The 23153-nt window shown below is 37.5% G+C and overlaps 2 protein-coding genes across 3 annotated transcripts; both read left to right on the top strand.

Moving 5' to 3' along the window:
* The first annotated feature begins 344 nt into the window (after positions 1-344).
* LOC126791136 (leucine-rich repeat extensin-like protein 2) lies at positions 345-2757 on the top strand. The gene has a single exon (XM_050517542.1). The coding sequence runs from the start codon at positions 391-393 to the stop codon at positions 2680-2682; it is 2292 nt and encodes a 763-aa protein (XP_050373499.1). The 5' UTR covers positions 345-390; the 3' UTR covers positions 2683-2757.
* A 5419-nt stretch (positions 2758-8176) lies between these two features.
* On the top strand, positions 8177-22921 carry LOC126789957 (uncharacterized). Of its 2 annotated transcripts, none has more exons than XM_050516052.1 (23): positions 8177-8419; positions 8507-8616; positions 8701-8773; positions 9425-9486; positions 10434-10575; positions 11293-11511; positions 11642-11708; positions 12644-13043; positions 13950-14076; positions 14182-14342; positions 14563-14662; positions 16342-16416; positions 16522-16656; positions 17180-17269; positions 18439-18621; positions 19464-19568; positions 20153-20311; positions 20581-20625; positions 20779-21000; positions 21770-21876; positions 21968-22021; positions 22107-22155; positions 22277-22921. In XM_050516052.1, the coding sequence occupies exons 1-23, from the start codon at positions 8279-8281 to the stop codon at positions 22436-22438; spliced, it is 2988 nt and encodes a 995-aa protein (XP_050372009.1). In that variant the 5' UTR covers positions 8177-8278; the 3' UTR covers positions 22439-22921. The 2 variants fall into 2 exon arrangements, with proteins under 2 accessions (XP_050372009.1, XP_050372008.1); XM_050516051.1 differs by having other exon boundaries at positions 13929-14076; positions 22277-22916.
* Positions 22922-23153: the final 232 nt, after the last annotated feature.

The raw sequence follows: 23153 nt of genomic DNA, 5'->3' as shown, positions 1-23153 counted from the left end.
GTTCTCTCCCTCTAAATCTGTGAGACGTGCCAGCATGTCATGTCATGATTCCTTTCAACTGCATATGACATAAATTTGAAATGTCTCCCATCTATTGTTATCTTATTGACTATTATTGGAGCAAGAGTATCTCTCTGGTACAAGCACCGGTACTGACCGACATACATTAACAATTACAAACCCCACCACCCAAGGCCAACTCTCCAGTAAAATTGAAATTGAAATTAAAATAATTAACCAATAGAATAGAATAAGTGAAGGGATTGGTTGGTATTTATAAACAGAGGGAGCATGGCGAGATCAATCAGAGATGAGGAACACTGTCCAATATTAACTTACCGAGAGAGAGCACGTGAGTCTCTGCCATTTCATTTGCGCCACCACGTACCAATGTCTCGTCTTCTTCGTCGTCTCTCTTTCTTGCTCCTGCTCCTCTACATCTGCTGCTATGCTGCTGTTGCCGCTGCTGCTGATGATGATGAAGACTCGCTCATATTTGAGAACTCGAGGCTCAGCAAGGCTTACACCGCCCTCCAAGCATGGAAGTTGGCCATGTTCTCAGACCCGTTCAACTTCACCTCCAACTGGAATGGCTCGGACGTGTGCTCCTACATGGGAGTCTTCTGCACTGCTCTCCCTTCCGTCGGGCGAGTGATCGCCGGCATTGACCTCAACCACGCAGACATTGCTGGTTACTTGCCTCCAGAGCTAGGCCTCCTCTCCGACCTCGCTCTCTTCCACATCAACTCCAACCGCTTCTGCGGCGTCGTCCCCACCAGCTTTCGGCGACTGAAACTGCTTCACGAGCTGGATCTCAGCAACAACCGATTTGTAGGCAACTTCCCTAAAGTGGTGCTCTCCTTGCCTTCCCTCAAGTACCTCGATCTCCGTTTTAACGAGTTCGAAGGCTCCGTTCCCTCCCAGCTTTTCGACAAGGATCTCGATGCCGTTTTCCTCAACGACAACAGGTTCCGGATGGGCATCCCTCACAATCTCGGCAACTCGCCGGTTTCGGTTCTCGTGTTGGCCAACAATAATCTCGGGGGCTGCATTCCTGGTAGCATCGGCAACATGGGGAAGACCCTCAATGAGATTATTCTGTTGAACGACAATCTCACCGGTTGCTTGCCTCCCCAGATCGGCCGCCTGCGTAATCTGACCGTCTTTGATGTGAGCTTCAACCAGCTTCAAGGGCCTCTGCCCTCCGCCTCCATAGCCAATATGAAGAGCTTGGAAGAGCTGGACGTCGCCCATAACAGATTCACTGGTGTTATACCGGCCAGCATTTGCCAACTGCCGGCCTTGCACAACTTCACCTATTCCTTCAACTACTTCACCGGAGAGGCTCCTGCTTGCACCGCCACTCCTGCCTCCAATAATGGTAGCAAGAACTGCATTCCTGGCAAGTTGGATCAAAGATCTACCAGGGAATGTGCCTCCCCGGCTGCACGCCCCGTGGACTGCAGCAAGCTCAAATGCGGAGGAGGTGGTTCAGGTGGTGGCCGCGGCGGGTCTGTCCCAAAAGCACGCCATCCTCCATCCCCGACTTCTAAATCATCGCCTTCCACTAGATCACGTCCTCCACCTCCATCATCAACATCAACATCACCCCCGCCCTCTTCACATTCACCTTCACCGACAAGGTCGCCTTCTCCTCCTCCACCACCTTCTGAAAAAGTATCACCCAGAACTCATCTTCATGTGCCACCACCACCACCCACCCAAAAGGTATCACCAAGTACCCATCTAGCTCCACCGCCCCCTGGTTCATCTCCACCGCGAGTAAAAGCACCAGCTGTACCACCGCCTGGTGATCACTCTCATGTAGTGCCTCCATCACCTTCACCTTCACCACCAAGTCCAAGTTATCATTCTCATGCTTCGCCACCGCCACCGCCCCCACCACAGTCTGTTGAGCTTCCAGCTCCTGCCCCACCATCACCACAACACTACTACCCACCTCACATCCCACCAACAGAAGCTCCAAGCTGTCAACATTCTTACCCTTCACCACCTCCGCCACATCACTCTTCCTATGACGTCCCACCTCCAAACTATCATCACAGTCCGGTTTACACTTCACCGCCTCCGCCTCCGCCTCCTCCACCGGGGACCAATGAACCTTATACAAAAGCACCATCACCTTGGCACACTCCCGAGCATAACGCACCACCCAAAACAGATGCTAGTCCACCTCCGCCCCCGGGGCCCAATGAACATTACACAAAAGCACCACCACCTTGGCACACTCCCGAGCATAACTCACCACCCAAAACAGATGCTAGTCCACCTCCGCCCCCGGGGCCCAATGAACATTACACAAAAGCACCACCACCTTGGCACACTCCCGAGCATTATGCACCGCCCAAAGCAGCTGCAAGTCCACCTCCACCTCCGCCTCCGCCTCCACCATCAGCTCCTGATACACCATCCGAGCCATCACCTTCCCATTCTCTGCCGCCCGTAGGCTGTATCATTCCGGCATCAATCCCACCACCTCCACCAAGCTATCACCAGTCACCTTCTCAACATTGGCATTATCCACCACCACCACCATCATGGACGCATCAACAATCTCCTCCACATGGTGAACCCCCGAAGTTTGATAACAACGCTCCGCTTCCACCAGTTATAGGAGTTTCATATGCATCTCCTCCTCCTCCCACAATTCCCTACTATTAATTTTATCGTTATTGCTTATTTTCTTCTCTATCTAACCTATATTATTTGTATGAATGGAAATGGATATAATCTTATTTTTTTAAGAACAGAAAAATCACACTTCTTTAGCCACAGATTTAAATGATCGGTTAGAAACTGAGAACCTTTATAGGAAAATGATTGTTGGCCTTAGAAATTTAGGCTTCAAATGTTTTAATTCGATGTGTCAACATGGTCACATAAACACATTATATCATTTTAAAATTTATATAAGAGTAATTATTTTGTGTACCCGTCACACTACCTGACTCTGTAATATTGTGTACTCAACTAATCATATTACGTTTAACTAACATGTATGCGGTGAAAAATGGTAAAAATTTATTTAAATATAAAAATGAATCAGAAATAATTACAGTAAAAAATGTATAAATAACATTAAATGGTATGTATGTAACATGTATATATAATAATTTCTCTTTATCTAATATCATTATTAAGTAGAAAGACCATTTAAATATTTTCAAATCCAATGATTATTTTTCTGAAAATATCTAAAAACCATATTTTATTATATATATTTGAGTTTTATTTTTTCTCAATATATTTTTCTCAAATATTTGTTCTTTAACTTCTTTTTTTCGATAACAAAAAAAAACAAATAAACTCCCATAAAGGTAAAAAAGATGGTTAAAAATATTTTTTTTAATACATATTTGTTTTGAATGTGTGAATACATATGAATATATATATAAGGGCATATATATAAATCATCTGCTAAATATATAATTTGAACTACATATATTGTGTAATTCTAACAAAATTTATATTGAAATTGTATTTTATTTATGAACAAAAAAATTATTTCCTTGTGTAGTTGAACTGACTAGTAAATTAAAGAAAGTCAAAAGATCCAAATATGGAAGAAAAAAAAATTAAGATATTAATTAAATTCATGAGATCCTTGTAACTAAAGAGGTAAGAAATTATCATTAAGTAATCAAATTTAATTAAGGAAAAAATAAAGACAAATATAAAGAACAACTTACAAGCATTAGATATTTTCAAAATAAATAATAATCATTAGATTTAAAAGGATTTTATGGTTTTTTTACTTAACAATGATGTTACATAGTTTTAGAAATGATATGATGTGTCTATGTGACTAGACTTGACACATATGATTAAGACATTTAAGGCTTAAATTTATGATGTCCTATATCACTACTCAACTTTATATATGTCAGCTATTACGTGTAATTTTGTCTTCTTCAATATTGAATGTCTAGTAAGCGCTTAAAACTATGTTCACCAAGGAAGCTATTTTCTTTTACACCAAGGAATTCAAACATTTTCCCTTAACAAATATGTCTGGCACATATGTGAACAGAATATTGGAGAAAAACGTAAACATGATCTGTTATAGCATGCGCTATCTACAAAACACTGTAGCAATCTTAATGGTGCAAAATCCAGCCCCTAATGTGTGAAATAGTTGTTTAACTGGTGTTATGCTGTTGTGTTTGCTAGTTTAATGCAACAAGGAGTTGTCAATGTCAGAGTGGCAGTGACAAGAGGGGGAGGGCGGATGTCGTGGTGCTACAACAATGGTGCGACGGGAAAACTTGAATTCTTGTTGTTTAATGGGGAGGTCGTGGTTGCTTTGTAGCAGTTTTGACAATGGCTATGTTTAGGTGGCGTAGTAGCTAATCAAGGAGCAACATTGTTGTGGCGAAGGATGGCAGTGATAGTATCAATGAATGGAATGTGTTCAAAAGGAACTAGGGGTGGGCACGGGACGGGATGGGACGGGACGGGGCTCATCCCACGTCTCATCCCACTCTTTTGAATCGGGACGGGATCGGGACGGGATGAGGGTTTTTAAGAATGCATCCCACTTAGGATTAATCCCGGTTGAGACGGAACGGGACAAATCCCACCTTCCTATGAAATTAAATAAAAACCTATATTTTAATTTTTCATTAACAAAGTAACATTCAATAATGAAATTTTAACAAAAAAAATATACATATTATGTTTAAAATATTATAATTTACCATTACTATTTCAGTTGATATAATTTTGGAGTTATCAAAAACATAAATTAGTTTCATTTTAATACAAATATATAAGAATTTTTAAGTTTTTAGTAAAGGTGGGACGAGACGGGACGAAGTGGGACATAAATTATTCGTCCCACGTCCCGTCCCACTATTATGAAACGGGACGGGATCGGGATCGGGACGGATAGTTTTAGACCTCCGTCTCGTTCCGTCCCTATGAATTTCGGGACGGGATCGGGACAGGATCGGGATTTCCGTTTTTTATGCCCATCCCTAACAAGAACCGTTCGTTTTTATAGTGGAAAATCATAGTTGAAAATTTGCAGCGGTGATTTATACATTATATTCTAAGATTTGCATAGTCAAGGTGAAATTTTTTGATTGATAAATGAGCTAAAATAAGAAATTGATAGAGCGTTGGTTAAAACGTCTATAATAAACCCTGTAAAACATCATCGTTAGTATAGAATAATCAGGGATCGTTCTTTCCGGGAAATTGAAGGGAACTCTAAACTTTTAGTGTTAACAAATAATTGGGAGTTTGAGATTGATTATTAAATACTAAAATGCATGACTTGGCTCCATTTTTTTTTTTTAATTATCTCTTCAATCCAATCTGAAAATAAGAAAATAAAATCATAAGTAAGAGATAATTAGTTTCAAAACCTAACAAGGATTCCTAGTCAAACTAGGACTCTAAACCAATTATGCGTTTTAACTCATGTAAGCACAAAAATGCATCTAATACCGCTCAAGACTCTTACCACGACTCAATGACTCAATAGTACAACAATAAGGGCTAAGCAAAGTACAAATTGAGGTAAAAATATGTTAAGAACGTCGCACAAAGTGCTCCTATCAGAAATCCACACTAAATGAATAAATAAGGATATCCTTAGTATAGACAATCAAAGGAAAGCATAATCATATACTTTATTAGCCTTGATACACGCGCAAGCGGACTCTTCCGCTTGCGCGTGTGCTTTTCTTCCTTCAGTTTGGACCAAACTACAATTTTAGAACAAAAAAGACTATCAACTCTCTTTAATGATCATGGCCCGTGGCAATTATCCTCTGTTGTAGAAATCGTGCATGAAACTGCCCTAAATTATTTTTCATCTTCTCCCCCGCTCAATCTGATTGGGGAGTTTTTTGTTTTGGATTTAGCGTATAATTTACCATATATCATGTTCATTCAACAATAGACCAAGAGAAATAAAGTTTAATAAGTTTTAGGCAATTTGGGTAGTTCAAAAATTTAACCAGTCAACATATTAACTCTCCCTTTTGTTTTATTAATAGAAGATGTGTTATTATTCAAAATCTAGTTTTTAGTTGATCCACCCTAAATTAAGCCAATACAAAATTATTTAGACTAAAACACATTTTATTATCTCTACTACAATAAAGCGAGCAACCATAGTTTCACCAAATTGTGAATTTTCGGATTTACATCTCTATCACAAACTCATAAAAAAGAGAAAAACTCACAAACAATCCCTGAATTTTTGTGACAAGGTCAGTTTGATCCCTCAATTTGTATTTTGGTATCCACCAAATCCCTCCATCCAATTTCTGTAACTATTATGTTAATTTCATGACTTGACTCATGTGGCGGACATATAAAAAAATGGCAAATGAGACATTTTACTAAAAATGAAAACCTAAACTCATTTCCATTCAATACCCCTGCTAACCGAGTTCTTATTTTCTTAAATCTAAACTCGTTTGGTCAATTGCAAATTTGGCGAAAAGTTGATTCTGATAGAGATCGAGGGTTACAAACGTCATTTTTCCTCTGTTGTGAAACCCACACATGAGCCACATTATAAAATTAACGATATAGTGACTGATATTGGATTGAGGGATTTAGTTGATAGCAAAAAACGAGTTGTGGGATCAATTTGATCAATTTTAAAGGTTAGAGATCAAATTAACCGTGTTACAAAAGCTCAGAGACTGTTAGTGAATTTTTCTATAATAAAAAAAACAATCAGGTATATGATGGTAAAAAAATGAAAATAAATTTTATTTTGTATATGCAGAGGAAAAGTGGGAGATCACAGATCCAGTCACTCAATAAATATCCACGTAATTTCCGACTCCCACATCCATAAGGGTGTGCAATTTCTAGTACCCCTAAAAACTATGTTTGTTATAAATTGAGCTTTATAATTTTGTTTACTTCGATCTAATAACAACCCAAATGATATATAACTAGTATTTCATGAGTTTTTTTATCAGAATCATTAAAAGGTGGGTAGCAACATGAACACGAGACGCCCTTGTAGGCTACGATAAAAGTGAATTATGCGAAACAAATTAAGCAATTGAACCTAGACTAACCAATCAAGCTATTTTAATATCTAAAACCATGAATCTACCCAATAAAAAAGTGAACAAGGAACTGTTAGAAGAGGTTTAACTTATTAAACGAATAAGAGGTCACTACATACAGACCCATGCCCAAAAGAGAAGGGCCCAAACCTATATGCCTTTCTGCTTAGGACACCCAAGCATTAGCACTTTGCCACTACCAACCATCGGTAGCCTTTTTGGTGGCTGACCCAACTCCCACTGGACCAACACCAGATGTTAAACTCGCTTAAATTCGACACCACCTAGAACATCCGGTGGTAATTCCCTGGAACTTCCTTTTTATTGACGTAGACCACCCTAATCCCAGTCGTCGATCTGAGAAGTCACAACCGATACCTTCAAACCTCGTCGCTCTAACCTACATCATATCGAAGTACCAAAAAACCTCTTCTTCTTTTGTACCGCTAGGAAGTGCATAAGACTATATCACTGAAAAACACCCAGAACCAAATGTAGAACCTTCACTTATGCTTGGAATTGAAGAAGAAATCGTCATCGCATGAGATTGAAGAAGTGACCCGAGTTGACAACAACTTTCAGACCAGATTGATCTAGCTCTCAACCCTTTACAAGGGGAAAATGACCAGTCCTTATTTAGGGTTTTGGGTCACTCTTACCGACAACGAGATCAAGACCACCAATGCTGCAACACCTAGAATACTAGGGTTGCTCTCAATGCCGCTCCCAAGAAACGAGAAGCGAATTTTTTTTAGTATTTCATGAGTTAAACTCACAACCTCTCACTAAAACCAAGTGTCATTAGATCTATTTTCAGTAACAATACAGTTAGAGATATATATGCATGAAGTAATCACATTATTTGTCCAAAAAGAAGTAATCACATTACATATTGAGTAAAGTTTCATAATCCGTTGCATTAAGTCGAGTGACCGTTGTTTCGAAATAAATAGAATTGTAGTTAGAACAACCGTCTTTTTCGGACAATGATGGTTTGAATACATTATTTAAGAATCTTTAATATACAGGTATATGCATTTTGTACTGGATAGTTTCATAATAAAGAGGAGTAACAAGGAATTACCTTGAAACTGAAAAAAGAAGCTAAAAAAAAACAGAAAAAAAGAAAAGAAAAGTGGCCCTTGTGAAGAATTGCCAGGCGGTGTAGCAAAAACAACTCATAAGGGGGGCGAGTGAGTGGGCGGTGTAGTAAAGCAATGGCGCTCTCGGCGTCTGACCTACCGGCCATGTTCTCGTTGCTGACCAACTCATTGAGCGGAGATGACAGTGTCCGGAAACCGGCAGAGGCGGCGCTCTCTCAGTCGGAGGCGAGGCCTGGTTTCTGCTCTTGTCTCATGGTAAGCTTTCTTTCTTTGTTGTCTTTCGAGAATCCTAGGGTTTTAGGCCGTGAAATGAAATGTGGTGTGTTTTTTGAAATTATGCAGGAAGTGATAACAGCCAAGGATTTGGCAGCTCATGTGGATGTTCGCTTGATGGCTTCAGTTTATTTCAAGAATAGTATTAATCGTTACTGGAGGCACAGGCGTGATTCCTCGTAAGCTGTTGATCTCCTACTTTCTGATTCATCTTCTGTTATAAAAAAAAGCCTTATCACTCACTCTCTCTTGTTTGTTTTCAGGGGAATTAGCAACGAGGAGAAACTATATCTCAGACAAAAACTCTTATCGCACTTGGGTGAAGAGAACAATCAGGTAATGCCAATCGATTACACTCGCAATCGATTGTTATGGTGTTGTAAACTTTGTGGCTGTTACTACCTTCTTATTCAAAACATCTTAGTGAACAGCTTTACCGTGAGGCCTATTAGCATTTGGATTCTAATTCCCACAAATTAATCTTGTGAGTGATATCTGTAGGTTAAGCACTTGCAAGCTGTATGCATTTTTCTAACCACACGTCATATATCTTATGTTTCATCCTTCTTCATTCTATCAGTTATCTTTCCTTAAAATGTATTACATAAGTGGAAATTTACCTAGGCTATCAAGCTGATACTCGTTATCTGAACTTGAATCCATTAGAGTCACGCCTTAAATTACTTGCTTTGGACTTTCAGACGTGCTACCATCCAACTTTTTGAGAGTATTACATGTTTTTACTTGTTACAATTTTACCACCTAGATGCATAGAGATTGGATTTAATTTTCATAGAACATCTAAAACTACTGTGAGTGTTTTGGGTCACAACAGATTCAGAATTTAAGGTCATTAAGACCCTTCTCTCTCTCTCAGTCACTCACTTGCTCCCACCTCCCCCTCTATTTTCTGAGTTGCAGCCTATGATTACTTAAATCTTTACTCAACTTTACTGATTTTTTTTTCACTTGTTTTTTCCAACACAGATAGCGCAAATGTTGGCTGTGCTTGTTTCCAAAATTGCTCGTATAGATTACCCGAAAGAATGGTATGGTGTTGCTGTTATATTTTTATTTTTATTTTTTGAGAAGAAACAAAGACTTATTTACTGAAATAAGACATATTTCTAAGGTCTTAGAGGCCTTTCTAGGCTTCGTTGCTTCTGTTTTTGGATTTTTTTGTCCACTTCTCTGCGGCTTTGTTGTTATTGTAACTTCATGTTTTCGGAGTTCAAATGTGGTCCTTGTGGCCAAGTTATATGATCTTAATGTACTTGAGCTTTATGGTGCTATAAAACTTGATAATGAGATGAATCGGTCATTCTTTATATAGTTAGTGGTTCGGGAGAAATGGGACTAGGGAACTCGGAGAAAGAACATGCATAGAAGGATAAAACTATATATATTTTTACTACTGTATTTATATGTAGCAATTGAGCTACACTTGGAATAAAGTTTGTGATGCTTTTACTGGCATAAATCTGAGTTCATCTATTTTGAGAAATTGGGTACAGGATATATACTGTGAAGTGTGAACTGAAAGAACAGTGAAAGAAATTATAGGAAGCCGCCTTGCATGGAATTACAAACAAAGAAATTAGTGGAAACTATAATGCAGCTACATGTCTCAGGCTTATGTCATTGATCCTTGTTCCCTATGGTTTGGGATAAAAATGACCTGAGTGAAAAGAGTGGGAAAACTTTTGTATAGATGAACTGAAAGATGAATTTATCATGTAGTGCAACAAGCGAGTTGTAATTTCAGACATGTACATACTAATTATTGATGAGAATGTATCAATACTTGGAAACTTCTTATACCTTCTATATTTTGCTGAGTTTAGGCATTGTAGGTTTTTGAATGTTTGGTTTCAGATCTCACTTACTATCCTTATTTTTTAATCTTTTTTTATTTTATCATCTCAAACAACGTTGTGTAGCACCATAATGAGTCTTCCCTTATCAAGTATATAACAGATCCTAATGTCATATGCAGGCCTGAGCTCTTTTCTGTTTTAGCACAGAAACTTCAATCAGCAGAGATTCTTTCTTCCCAAAGAATTTTTTTGACCCTCTTCCGAACCTTGAAGGAGTTGTCCACTAAACGTCTCATCTCAGACCAAAAGAACTTTGCAGAGGTATATAGGCTACTATAGTCTTTCCACTCTCTACAAATGGTTCCTGTCATTTTTTTCAATTAATCATATTGGTGAAATATAAAGTGTGCTGATTGGGGCATAACTGTTTAATCCGTGGTTGCTGTTTCATTTTCTACCAAGAGGCTTGGGCTTTACATGTGTTTTCTATATCATGTGGCTTTAAAGATTAGTCCGCGTATTTTTTCGTATGATGTTTTTTTTTCTCCGAGTTTCTATTTTGATAGTAGACAAGATATAGATATCTTACCGTATACTGCTTTATTGTAAAATGGGTAATATATGCATTGACATACTATTTTAATGAAGGGAGTCAAGGCACACTTTTATGATTAGAAACTCAAATTATGTTTTCAACCTGGTGAGTTGGTGCATGCGAACTGTAGCTTACATTTGATGCCTCCAGTGTGAAAGACATTGTTACCCAGGACAAATATTTTATCCTTCCATAAATTTTTTTCTTCTGTGAAAGGGGGCTATCCCTCTGACGGTTGATCAGAGATGATGTCGAGCTTTATGTTCTACTTCCTTGTGATGGGGTGGATCTCTTAAAGGGGAATTATATACTAGTTTCCAAGTAGATGGGTTTTTGGAGCTTGGGCTACAGTTCTGATCAGTTTCTTGTCTTCCAAGACATTAGTCTGATATTCATAAACATTCTTGTATGAAACTTTAGTACTTATACACATTCTTTGGCAGATATCAGCTCGCTTCTTTGATTATAGCTGGCACCTTTGGCAGACGGATGTGCAAACGTTGTTGCATGGTTTTTCTATGTTTTCTCAAAGCTACAACTCGAGTACATTGGAGCAACATCAAGATGATCTTTATCTAACGTGTGAGCGATGGCTGTTGTGCCTGAAGATTATTCGCCAATTAATAGTTTCAGGGTTTCCAAGTGATGCAAAATGTGTACGGGTAGGTACCCCCCCCAACCAAAGTAAAAGAAAAGCAGGAACTAGAAATTGTTGGTGTCATGTGGTAACCATGTGTTTCTTGAATATGTCAATATACAATATCACATCTAATCGTCTGTTTAATTTTGTAGGAGGTCCGTCCTGTCATGGAGGTCTCACCCATGCTCCTGAACGCCATTCAGTCTTTTCTCCCGTACTGTGAGACATTGCTCTTCTATCCCATAGTAAAACAATTAATATTGGCTCGATTAGTGTCATTCGTTTACACAACAGTACCTTGTTTTCTTGGAGTACGTGATTGATTGTTAGAAGTAAACCAATATTAAAAGTGAATGGAGAATACTACTTTATATCAGCTTCTGATCTAAACTAATTAATTAAATTATTATATTTATTCTTTATTATTGCTGTTGTGTTTATAGTAGAAACAAAACTCATTTGAAAGAAAGAATAATACAAGAAAGAAAGTGGACGAGATCCACAAAGGAACAGAGCTACATAGCAGAATCCCCAAGCAACAACATCAACGGGGCTGAAGCAAAGACAAACAGTTCCCCTTTAAGAATACCAAAACTAGAATATAGCAGCCTTTCAATCTAACAAAATGGAAGAAAGGCCTCTGTATTGACAGTTTTTAGTAGAATCCTTCTTATGCAACCTATATAGATGATTCTGCATTACCTAAGTCATGCAATAACTAGGGGTAGGTGTACAGGCTGAATAGCAATTAGGGTTGTTTAAACAATATTAGCATGCTTCTACTCTCTCAGTGGAGTATCTTGAAATCCTTTGCGCCTACTGATTATGACTAGTATCTTTGGTTTGATAACTCAGAAAATGTCTTTTATTCTTTATTTTGCATTCATTTTTCCTCATGTTCTTTGTTTGTAATTTGTGAATTTCCATGTAAGATTAAATAATGTGTGATCCCTTGATTTCTGTTTGTTTCGTCAAATGACTTTATGTTGTTGTCAGCTTTCCCCTGTAAACCTTTTTTAAAATATTTTGGTGAAGAAAGCGGTAATCATCATAAATAACTATATGGAATTTACATAAATGTATAATGTATTATATACTGTGGTTTTAAATATGTTTCTTCCTTAAAGTTTTTCAACTGTTGCTTTCTTTTGCAGTTTCATCTTTTCAGAAAGGACATCCAAAATATTTGGACTTCTTAAAGAGGGCTTGTACTAAACTGATGAAGGTTTTAATTGCACTTCAGGGCAGGCATCCCTATTCATTTAGTGATAAATGCGTTCTTCCGACTGTAGTTGATTTCTGTTTACAGAAGATAACAGATCCTGATCCAGATGTATCATCCTTTGGGCAGTTTCTCATTCAATGTATGGTAATGATTAAATCTGTATTGGAATGTAAAGAGTATAAGCCAAGTCTCACTGGTCGGGTGATGGATGAAAATCGGATTACACTGGAGCAAATGAAGAAAAATATATTTGGTGCTGTTAGTGGCATCTTGACCTCCCTCATGACAAGTGAACGCACTATAGTCTTGTGTAATGTACTGATAAGAAGGTAACAATCTCTTTTCACTCAAGTTGTAATGGCCTTCTCTTGCTTGGTTTATAAATTTATACTTAGTGTTTCAGTTGGACAAGGTTGCTATATATAATTATTGTTTATGCAAATACAAGACTTAATTTCTTAGAGTGATGAGAGAATGCACATTGTGGATTAGTAATCCACACAAAAGGGAAACTAAAAGCTTCACACAGCAGAAGAAAGGTAGGTAAACAAGCAAACCATAAACATGGAAGACTTTAATCTGAAACATAAAAAAGTTAAAGATTTATACATATGAGTTCGCAGCCTGGTGAAAAACTCTGTCCCATTAATCCTCTTGAACAGCTGCAGCCATGTCTGTAGATAACTATATTTCCTGCTTAGTTTTTCTCTGAACTCACTAATAAAAGTTCCATCAATTACTAATAAAATAAACTTTAGAAAGAAAGATTGCTACTTAATAACACAATATTGAAGTAATTTTGACATGCCAGTCAATAAAATGTTTTCAGCTTTTTTGGTGCTTCACTCAGTTAGTTTTTGTACAACGGCACCTATGTGATTTGAAACCCATGATGTAACTAGACTGTGTACAAGTTATGATTTGAAACCCATATTGTAACTTTAGAGGTGTGAGATAATCTTGAAAAAGTATGGATGCGACTCGGTTTTATTGTTGTTGTGCAACTCTCTGACTTTATGTTAGGGAATATATTGAAAGCTTTGAACACGTAAAAATTTATAACAGGACATTGCGAGCCATTATGTTCTAGATATGGTATCCACAATGGCACAAAGATGCAAGCATTTAGGAGATTTATCTCACATTTAGAGCTTAATTAAACTCTTGATTACTATGTATTCTGTTTGGAAATTTAGTTTAGTGATCTGTTGCAGGTATTTTGTTCTAACAAGTAGTGATTTGGAAGAGTGGTACCAGAATCCGGAATCTTTTCATCATGAGCAGGATATGGTTCAGTGGACAGAAAAATTAAGGCCATGTGCTGAAGCTTTATACATTGTTCTTTTTGAAAACCACAGCCAGGTGGGTGCATTTCTCTGTGTACAATCAGATGGTTTTGAACAGAATGTTATTCTGCTCAAACTAAGAAAATATGTGCTTATGTTATTTTGATTTTTTTAATTCTAGCTCCTAGGGCCTGTTGTGGTTTCCATCCTTCAAGAGGCAATGAATGGCTGTCCAACTTCTATTACTGAAATCACTCCAGGGTTGCTTCTTAAAGATGCTGCTTATGGTGCTGCTGCCTATGTTTATTATGAACTCTCGAATTACCTGAGTTTTAAAGATTGGTAAGAGTCCATTCAACACCACTTCGAGAGTGTTTAATTATCTCATTATGAGTTTAGACTTTAGATGACAGCTCAGGTTTTACTTTGTTAAAGTTTATGAATGATTGAATGTAGTAGGAGTTGATCAAACAGCAGTCATTTTATCTGTTTCTCTTTCTTTTCTAGCTTCAATAAAATTTTGAATGAGCTGGGCCTTCTGTTTTTGAATCAATTATTTCAGGTTTAATGGTGCATTATCTTTGGAACTCTCAAATGATCATCCAAATATGCGTATCATCCATCGGAAAGTTGCACTAATTTTGGGACAGTGGGTTTCTGAGGTATGAAGTTATATATATATACACACACACAAAATTTCTTAGGTGCGGAGGTCCGGACAGGTTTTCCGTCCAGATTTTCGCCGTTTCTTCATGATCTAGACGCCGGCGACTCCGTTTCTTCTCGCCGGAGTGACACCACACCTCCTAGACGCTTCTACGAAGAAGAAGGCGAAAGAGATTGGGATCGGAGGTCCACCATGATCAGTGGTGAAGTTCTGAGTGAGGTTGCTGCACAGGTTGGACCCCGATCTCTTTAACCTTCTTCTTCCTCGTAGCAGCATCTAGGAGGTGTGGTGTTACTCCGGCAAAAAGAAACCGCGTCGCCGGCTTCTGGATCGTGAAGAAACGGCGAAAATCCAGACGGAAAACCCGTCCGGACCTCCGCAGCAGAGAAGCACTCTATATATGTGTATGTGTGTATACATATATACATATATATATATATATATATATATGTGTATAGAAATTCTCAGCTGCGGATGTCCACACCGTATTCGGCGATTCTGGCCACCGGCGACGCACACCGACCAACATAGCCGCACTCCCCTCCTCCCGGCGCTCCTGTATGTGCCGGCCGGAATCTCGAAATCTCCGCACGGTGCCCAGAAACTTGAAATGCTGAGATTCCGGCCGCCGTAGGCCGGCGCTGCAGCTCCGGCCGGCACAGACAGGAGCGCCGGGAGGAGGGGAGTGTGGCTGTGCTGGTCGGCGCCGTCGTTGCGCGTCGCCGGTGGCTAAAATCGCCGAATCCGCACCGTGCGGACGGTGCGGACGTCCGTAGCCGAGAAGCCCTATATATATATAGATATATTCGTGTGTGTATGTGTGTGTGGCCGACACATAATTTGATACTTGTAAACTAGTAATATACATTGTTATTGAAGAATGAAGTACAACCGAGAAGATGTCCACTTATTGTGTGTTTTTCCTCAGAAACCAGTCCGTAGTGACTGGTGGATAAACATGTATGTGTGCTAGACACAAGTGCATAACATGTATCGTATTTAGACAAACAAGATCCTTAAATGGAAACTTCTATAAAAACTAAAGGATCCCAATGATGTGATCATGTCAGTTTAATAATCTGAACCATTTAAGAGGTAGAACTCTATTAAATTATCCTCCTTCCAGCAAATCTGAAATTTGATGGACATCTGATCCTGTCGGTATCGATGTAATTGGTTTTTCATTTAGTTTATTGTTTGCAAGAACGGATGTTTGAGATCATTGTATTGAATTTACTGTGAAATCCAGTCTGGTTTTTAGCATGAATCCCTCTTAAGACAACCTTGATTAGACAATCTATCAACCAATCAGCTTGCCTTCTTAAGCTAATGTCCCATACTTTCCATGTTTGTGGAAGAAATTGCTGTGGACAAAGTGAAAAGTGTAATTGTTGCATAAATCATAGCATAGAACTACTACTAGTGTAGAAGGTCGTTTTGTCTTTCTCATCATTGCTGTGTAATGTGTAAACATGAAGCTGATAGTGAGAACCACCTTTTTCACATGTCTTTTTCTACTTTGGTAGAGATCTCTTCAGTAGGTTATTTTCTGTTGGGACACTCTCTTCTTCAATCTAAAAGATTTAAGCTTTGGACAGATCAGTAGATCTTTTCGTATATCAGATTTGATGTTCATTGTTGCAATCTGATTATATTATTTTATTGTTATGCCAGATTAAAGAAGACACAAAGAGGCCAGTTTACTGTGCTTTGATCCGCTTACTACAGGACAAAGACCTATCTGTCAGGGTATGCTCATTTTCTTATGAAATATTGTCTTCCTTTTTAGTTTTCTGGTACCCATATCTGGCTGTTTCCTTGATATCACCCAAAACTCCGTTTTGTATGATTTAGTTGGCAGCCTGTAGGTCTCTGTGTTCGCATATTGAAGATGCTAGCTTTTCAGAAGGGGAATTTGTCGATCTTCTTCCCATATGTTGGGATGCAAGTTTTAGGTTGATCGAGGAGGTTCAGGAGTTTGACTCTAAGGTAAATATCACCGCTACTTTACTCAGAGGCAATGATTCAACTAGATTTGTATGTATTATAAACAAATCTGAATATTTGTTGGCTTAAAATTTGAACATTTTTTACTATTCTAACTAGCTGTTGAGGATATGACTTTCATCACTCTCTCTCTCTCTATCTCTCCAAAATCAAACTCTACTGAACCAAAGGAGGGTACAAAATGGTGCACAAAGCTTGTAAAATAGCAGGAGCTAGACTTACAGTAATACCTGAAAGAAAAATAATGGTCTGCTTCCCTTTTCCAAACCAAAAATGCTCAGATAAAACAGGGAGAATTCCTTGCTTAAATTATTATTGTTTTTCCTTTGATTGGCATAGTTACATGCACTTTCTATAAGCTCAGGGTTAGGTCTCACTTTCAGTTATGAATTTGGTAAAGCATAACTTTGATGTTTCAAGACAAGATTTCACAACTGTTTTTATGGATGGTGCTGATTGTAAAAGTATAATTTCTAAGTTCCCATTCATTTGGACTTAATTTTAGGTTCAGGTTTTGAACTTGATTTCTGTTCTCATTGGACATGTGAACGAAGTTACTCCATTTGCAAACAAGCTTGTTCTATTTTTCCAGAAGGTACGGGATCAGCTTACTGCGCTGTCTTGTTTTATTTTATTATAATTCATTTTTTATTTTTTGTTTTGTAGAAATACTTATATATTTCTGTGACCTCTTGTGACGCCTATGGTAAATTTGGGTATTGCCACCCTACGAACTACTTTGTTCACCCGACAAATGTGTTGTTTATCAAAAGACTGAAATATCCTAATGTAAAATTGCAATAGAAGACATAAAACAAATACAGTATGTTTTTTCAATTATACCTATGTTTCTGCTTGATCTTTCTTGCTCGACCTCTTTCCCTCTTCAATCCATGGACCAAAACAAACTCAAATTTAACCTCAGACGATCTCCCATCGTTTTTCTTTTGTCCCAAGAAAAATAATAGGAATGATTATGTATATATATATTTTCATCTTTTCACATTCTTATCAGATTATATATGCTTTATTGAGATAGTAATTTGGATCTGGGTGTTTGAAAAAATAAATAAAGAACCCGAGTGCAAATGAGAATATTTATTGATCCTTTGCTGATGCTGAAACACTATTTATTGATAACTCCAATGAAGGATAGAGTTGCTTCACCTTGGCAAGGCTTTTAATTTTCTCGCATATGATGATGCAATAATGGCTCGAATACAAAGGAAAAAAGCAATCAAGTACGAGGATACTTGGTGATTCGCCGATTACCGTCTCGATACTATCATAAATTTCTGAAAGAAGGTTGAGATGTTGAAAGAACATTTTGGGTACTGCAAGTGTGGGTGAACAAAGTAACTTTAAAATTAAAAAAATAAAATCACGTGGGGTGATCAAATTAGTTTGTAGGCTAGCAGTAGCCGCCCCCTAAAATTTTCAAGATGATCAATACAAGTTGTTTAATTAGATCTTTTACGATATTGGAGTTCAGAAACAGCTAAACCCTGGAACATACATCAAACTATTATATACCGTTTTCCCTATTTTGCTGGCAAATGTCAACAGAAAAATTTCATCTTCAGATGAATATTAAATATAATTCCCAAATGTTTAAATCTGGCAACCTGAATTATTTTGTTCTTTAAAGTAGACTACACATGGAAGAAGAATGTGCTGCTATTGGTTGTTTATATTTATGTTTATATTTCCAGTTCAGTAGTCTCTCTCTCTCTCTCATTGGTGATTTTATTCTTTTTGGCAAAGGTTTGGGAGGAATCTTCTGGTGAATGCCTCCTGCAGATTCAACTTCTCATTGCATTGAAGAATTTTGTGGTTGCGCTTGGTTACCAATCAACACTCTGCTACATCATATTGCTACCTGTTCTGCAAAAAGGAATCGACATAAATAGCCCTGATGAACTCAATCTTCTAGAGGATAGCATGTTGGTATGTCTTTATTATTATTTGTGACACATTAAATATAGGCTATTTCAGGAGGGGTTATGACAATAAAAGGCAGGCAAACTTCTCTTAAAATTTTAACCTCAATCTTACTACCGGGAAGTAAACTCCAACCTTGATGTTTGGGTCTTTTATCTTGTCTTTGCTTTGCTGAAATATGGGTGTGAGTGGAACTAGGTAAGTCCGGGTTTGTGTTGAACTTGAACCGACAAAGATTTGGCTCTGGGGTTGTATTCAAGGTGGTTAATTGCAATATGATTGTTTAATCAGGACTCCACGTTTGTTAGGTCTGTTTTGGCACATTTGTAATGGTGGAGGTGTGGATAGAATCGGATACGTCTGGTTAGTTGAAAACTGTTCAGAATGTTCACGACAGACAACAGTCATAGTATTCATAGGATCGTTCCTGAGCTGTTGTAAGATTGATTTCGCCAGTCACTAACAATATCAAATGAACAAATTTTATGGTCTAGATAAATGGAAAATAGATGAACAGTCGGATGAGCTAAATCACCTGATTCACCTCAAATCAAAACAATGAACAGATGAGCTAAATCACTTCAAATCGAAAACAATGAACAATGTATAAAAGTTCCCAAAATAAGTACAAACACTTGTCTATCATCTGTATCAGGAAAACTTGCTACCCTGGCTGCAACTTTGTGAGCGAGAAGAATACAAAAAAGAATAATAAAAAAGAAAGACTCCACTCTCTGTTCTGGTAATTAAATATTGGCCTGGCCTGTTCCGCTATTGGACCTCCTGAAATTGCCTTTTTTTGTAAGTGCACTTTTTATATGCTGATTCTATTTGCATAAGTATTGCAGTTATGGGAAGCAACACTTTCTCAAGCTCCTTCAATGGTGCCTCAATTACTAGCATACTTCCCGTGCCTAGTTGAGATTCTGGAAAGAAGTTTTGATCACTTGGAGGTTAGAAATATTGGAACCAGGGCTGTGCTATATTTTAAGGACGGTTTTTATTTGTTTATTTTTTTATTTGTTCATTTCATGTGGAACTTCGTCTGATTTTTTGCAGTTTCCACCATTTTATTTTGTTGGTCTTCCATTGCTGTAACCTTTAACTTTTGCAACCAAGCATTTTGTTTGTGATCATACCTTTTCTTTTGATTAACTGAGGATGGGGATTTGGAGTCGGGACCTAGACCAATGTTGTGTTTTGAAGGAACTGCTTTACCACTAAACCAACTTCGAGTGATCTTAATTTATTTTTTTATTAGTTTGGTCAGCCAGGATGGTTCGGAGGTGGGACTTGAAATAATGTTTTCAAAGAAGTATATTACCTTTAGATCATACGGCTACAATTTTGGCCAGATGGGTTTAGCATTGAAATGTTTCAACCATTCTGTACATCAATTACCTTTGGAGACACAGATTCTGAGACTTTATCTTAGGTTTGCTTGTGTATTTTGGCGTTGCTTTAGTGCATGCGTGACATCCATCAATTTTTACCGAAGCTAGTGTATCATTTTGAGTTCTTGCTTACTTTATTGCAGGTAGCTATCACTATAATTGAAGATTATATCATCTTAGGTGGATCGGAATTTTTGAGTATGCATGTATCAACTGTTGCCAAAATACTAGATCTGGTTGTTGGAAATGTCAATGATAGAGGACTTCTTTCAACTCTCCCTGTTATTGATATTTTAATACAGGTAATGCTCATACTTACAAGTGGAAATTATTATGTTAGGATAAATTAGGCCATCTAGAAAACTTAGGGAATGAATTAAGCTCTTCTAGTAGTTCTAAGTGGATGCGCTAGCTACCCTCTAAATCTGCTAATTAAATTTTGGAAAAGCTGGGACTCTTTGGGTTACCAATTCACATTTTCAGAGCTTCTAGCTGTTTTTTATTTTATTTTTTCTAACTGATTTTCTAGAACCATAAGTTTCTGCTTCTTATTCAGTTTGTTTCTCTGCAGTGTTTCCCAACAGAAGTTCCACAGTTGATCAACAGTGCATTACAAGTGAGGTTCTTTGCTATTAAGATCCCCGGTGTTCCTATAATTACTTTCTGTTCACCCAAGAAATATAAAATAAATTTAATAGTTGTATTATTTTATGTTATCCCTTTAACGGCGTTTTTATGGCTAAAATATTTTATATCTATCTGTTGCTAGAGATTAATTGTTATATGTATGACTGGAGCTGATGACCAAGATCCTTCAAAGTCCAAAGTTATAGCATCTTCTGCTGCCATCTTGGCAAGAATATTGGTTATGAGTACAAATTACCTAGCACACTTAACATCCGAGCCATCGCTTTTGTTACTTCTTCAACAGTCGGGTGTCCCAATTGAGGAAAGTATACTTCTTTGTCTCGTCGACATATGGCTTGACAAGGTAAGTAAGATTTCATCTCCACTTCGAGGATACTTCTGGTTTTCAATAATTTTCTTTCACTAACTAGTCCTTGTAGGCACATGTTGCTCGCTAGATGTGTGTTTTATTGTTATTTTTGATATCTGTGGTCATGGACTTTTAGATGTATTTACTTTTTTCATACTCAAGACAATCTTTTTCAATATAGAATTATTACTGAAGGGCTTTATTCTTTAATTCATCGAATGTTCCAGAATGCATAACTTTCTAATTCAGCTTGCAATACTAAAAATTAAATCTCATTCTCACTAATTAGTATCATGAAGTGTATGCGGTTGAAAATCAACCCCAGTGAAAGTCATAGTAACAACCCCAAAATACCAATGTATTGCAAACTCATAAACTTGCCTTTTTGCTAGAGCTGGCCTCTGGGTATCATTGTTTTGGTCCTTCTGTTTCATCGCCTTTCCTGTTGTACCGTTGAACTATTGCTTGAAAATATTTTCATCACTTGGAGAACAAAAACAATCATACCCTCTAGTTAAAATAAACTGTACAGGAGAATGAATTACTGCCTTCTGTCTACACAAAATGGTAGATTAGAAAAGGAAGAATAATAATTTTGGTCGTTCTTGTTGGATTTTGCAGTTGAAAGGTTTCTATACTGCTTTGAATGTGTTGTTCAGATGAAGCTTTTTATAACCAAATTCACACCTGTCTGTGATGTATAGCGCTTCTATAAATATGTAAATATATTCTTTTCTTTTCATTAAAATGCTTGCTGTTTCAGGTAGATAACGTATCTTCAGTCCAAAGGAAGACATATGGCTTAGCTCTTTCTATAATTTTGTCATTAAGACTTCCTCAAGTCCTCAATAAACTTGATCAGATTCTAAGGTATGAGTTTTATATGACCTCAGTGAATCAACTTCTTCTAATTCTTGAAAATCTTGTTTCTGCATCAAATGATGCTTATTGATATGTGCAGTGTGTGTACAACTGTAATCATGGGTGGGAATGATGACTCAGTAGAGGAGTCCAGGTTAGTTTCTATATGATTATCCTTAATGTGTTTGTCTAGATCATACAACTTTTTAACTCATGAATGTTACCCCAATCAACAACAGTGGTGATGGTAAGGACAGCATCCCAAGTAGAGAATTGCGAAGAAGACAGGTGAACAAGTCTTTTCTGTCCTTTGTATTCAGTACACTACTTTTATAAGTAATATAAGCTGTCTATAGTTGATCATTTATTAGTAATGATAACCTGATGAAGTTCTTATATCCCAATAAAGGTCAAGTTTTCAGACCCTATAAACCAAATGTCTCTTGAGGCTTCAGTAAGGGAAAACCTTCAGACATGTGCTGCCCTTCATGGGGAATCTTTCAGTAAGGTTATTGGTAACATGCATCCCTCGGTCCTTACACAGTTGAAGCAGGCATTAAAGATGGTGTAGCTGGCTTTCGTACATTTTGTATTTCTATCCATGATGGTATATGTTAAGGCCCTTCAAGATTCCCTATTCTCCAATTGAAGACTATAGGGTGGGTTCTTTTAAACCACTATTTTGTCTATATTGCTCTGTGTAGCAGCCTCTGCTCTATTATTCTGGCATCAAACTTATGACTAGGCAACATTATGGATTTCCACAAATCGAGTGCCATAGAGATAGCATGTTTTCTTTTCTTAATGTTGTCCTGGATGCATTTATTATGGGTTATTGAATGATAACGCCAATGAATGGGGTGCAAGGGTTATTTTCCTTCCATTTGTAATATAGTTGCAGTATTATTATTAGAGTCAGGTTTTGGGCTTCTGTTTCTGGGGAATTTAGAAACTATAGCCAATCTCCATATTATGAAATGCAGCTGTAGATTAAGCTCAACGTTGGCTGGTTGCCTATCTTTCTTATACTAATTGGACTTCAGTCCACCCTTTTTGTACTTTGCTTTTCTCAATCTTTCAATAAAACCCGTTTCTTTTTCAAACTTCTATTTTGGTCCTATTTTTATGTAAAATTCATATTTTTAACAATTTCAATTGTAAAGTCCTCCATGTTCCGAGAGAATTACTATTCTGCATTTGTATGTGTCTTAGCCTTAATAGGTTTTTTTGTTAGAAATAGATTAACATCTCTGTAATAGATTAGGACTCCGAATTCTACGGGATTG

The sequence above is a fragment of the Argentina anserina genome, chromosome 4 (assembly GCF_933775445.1).
Source record: "Argentina anserina chromosome 4, drPotAnse1.1, whole genome shotgun sequence".
Taxonomy (NCBI): domain Eukaryota; kingdom Viridiplantae; phylum Streptophyta; class Magnoliopsida; order Rosales; family Rosaceae; genus Argentina; species Argentina anserina.
The sequence above is the reverse complement of the archived record's forward strand: the minus strand, read 5'-3'. Positions and strand labels throughout refer to the sequence as shown.

Bases quoted from the DNA above. Each gene is read 5' to 3' on its own strand.
- LOC126791136 (XM_050517542.1), top strand. From the start codon at position 391: ATGTCTCGTCTTCTTCGTCGTCTCTCTTTCTTGCTCCTGCTCCTCTAC.
- LOC126789957 (XM_050516051.1), top strand. From the start codon at position 8,279: ATGGCGCTCTCGGCGTCTGACCTACCGGCCATGTTCTCGTTGCTGACC. The intron at 21,001-21,769 runs GTAAGTAAGATT...TTGCTGTTTCAG, and splicing joins TCGACATATGGCTTGACAAG to GTAGATAACGTATCTTCAGT. The intron at 22,022-22,106 runs GTTAGTTTCTAT...AATCAACAACAG, and splicing joins GACTCAGTAGAGGAGTCCAG to TGGTGATGGTAAGGACAGCA.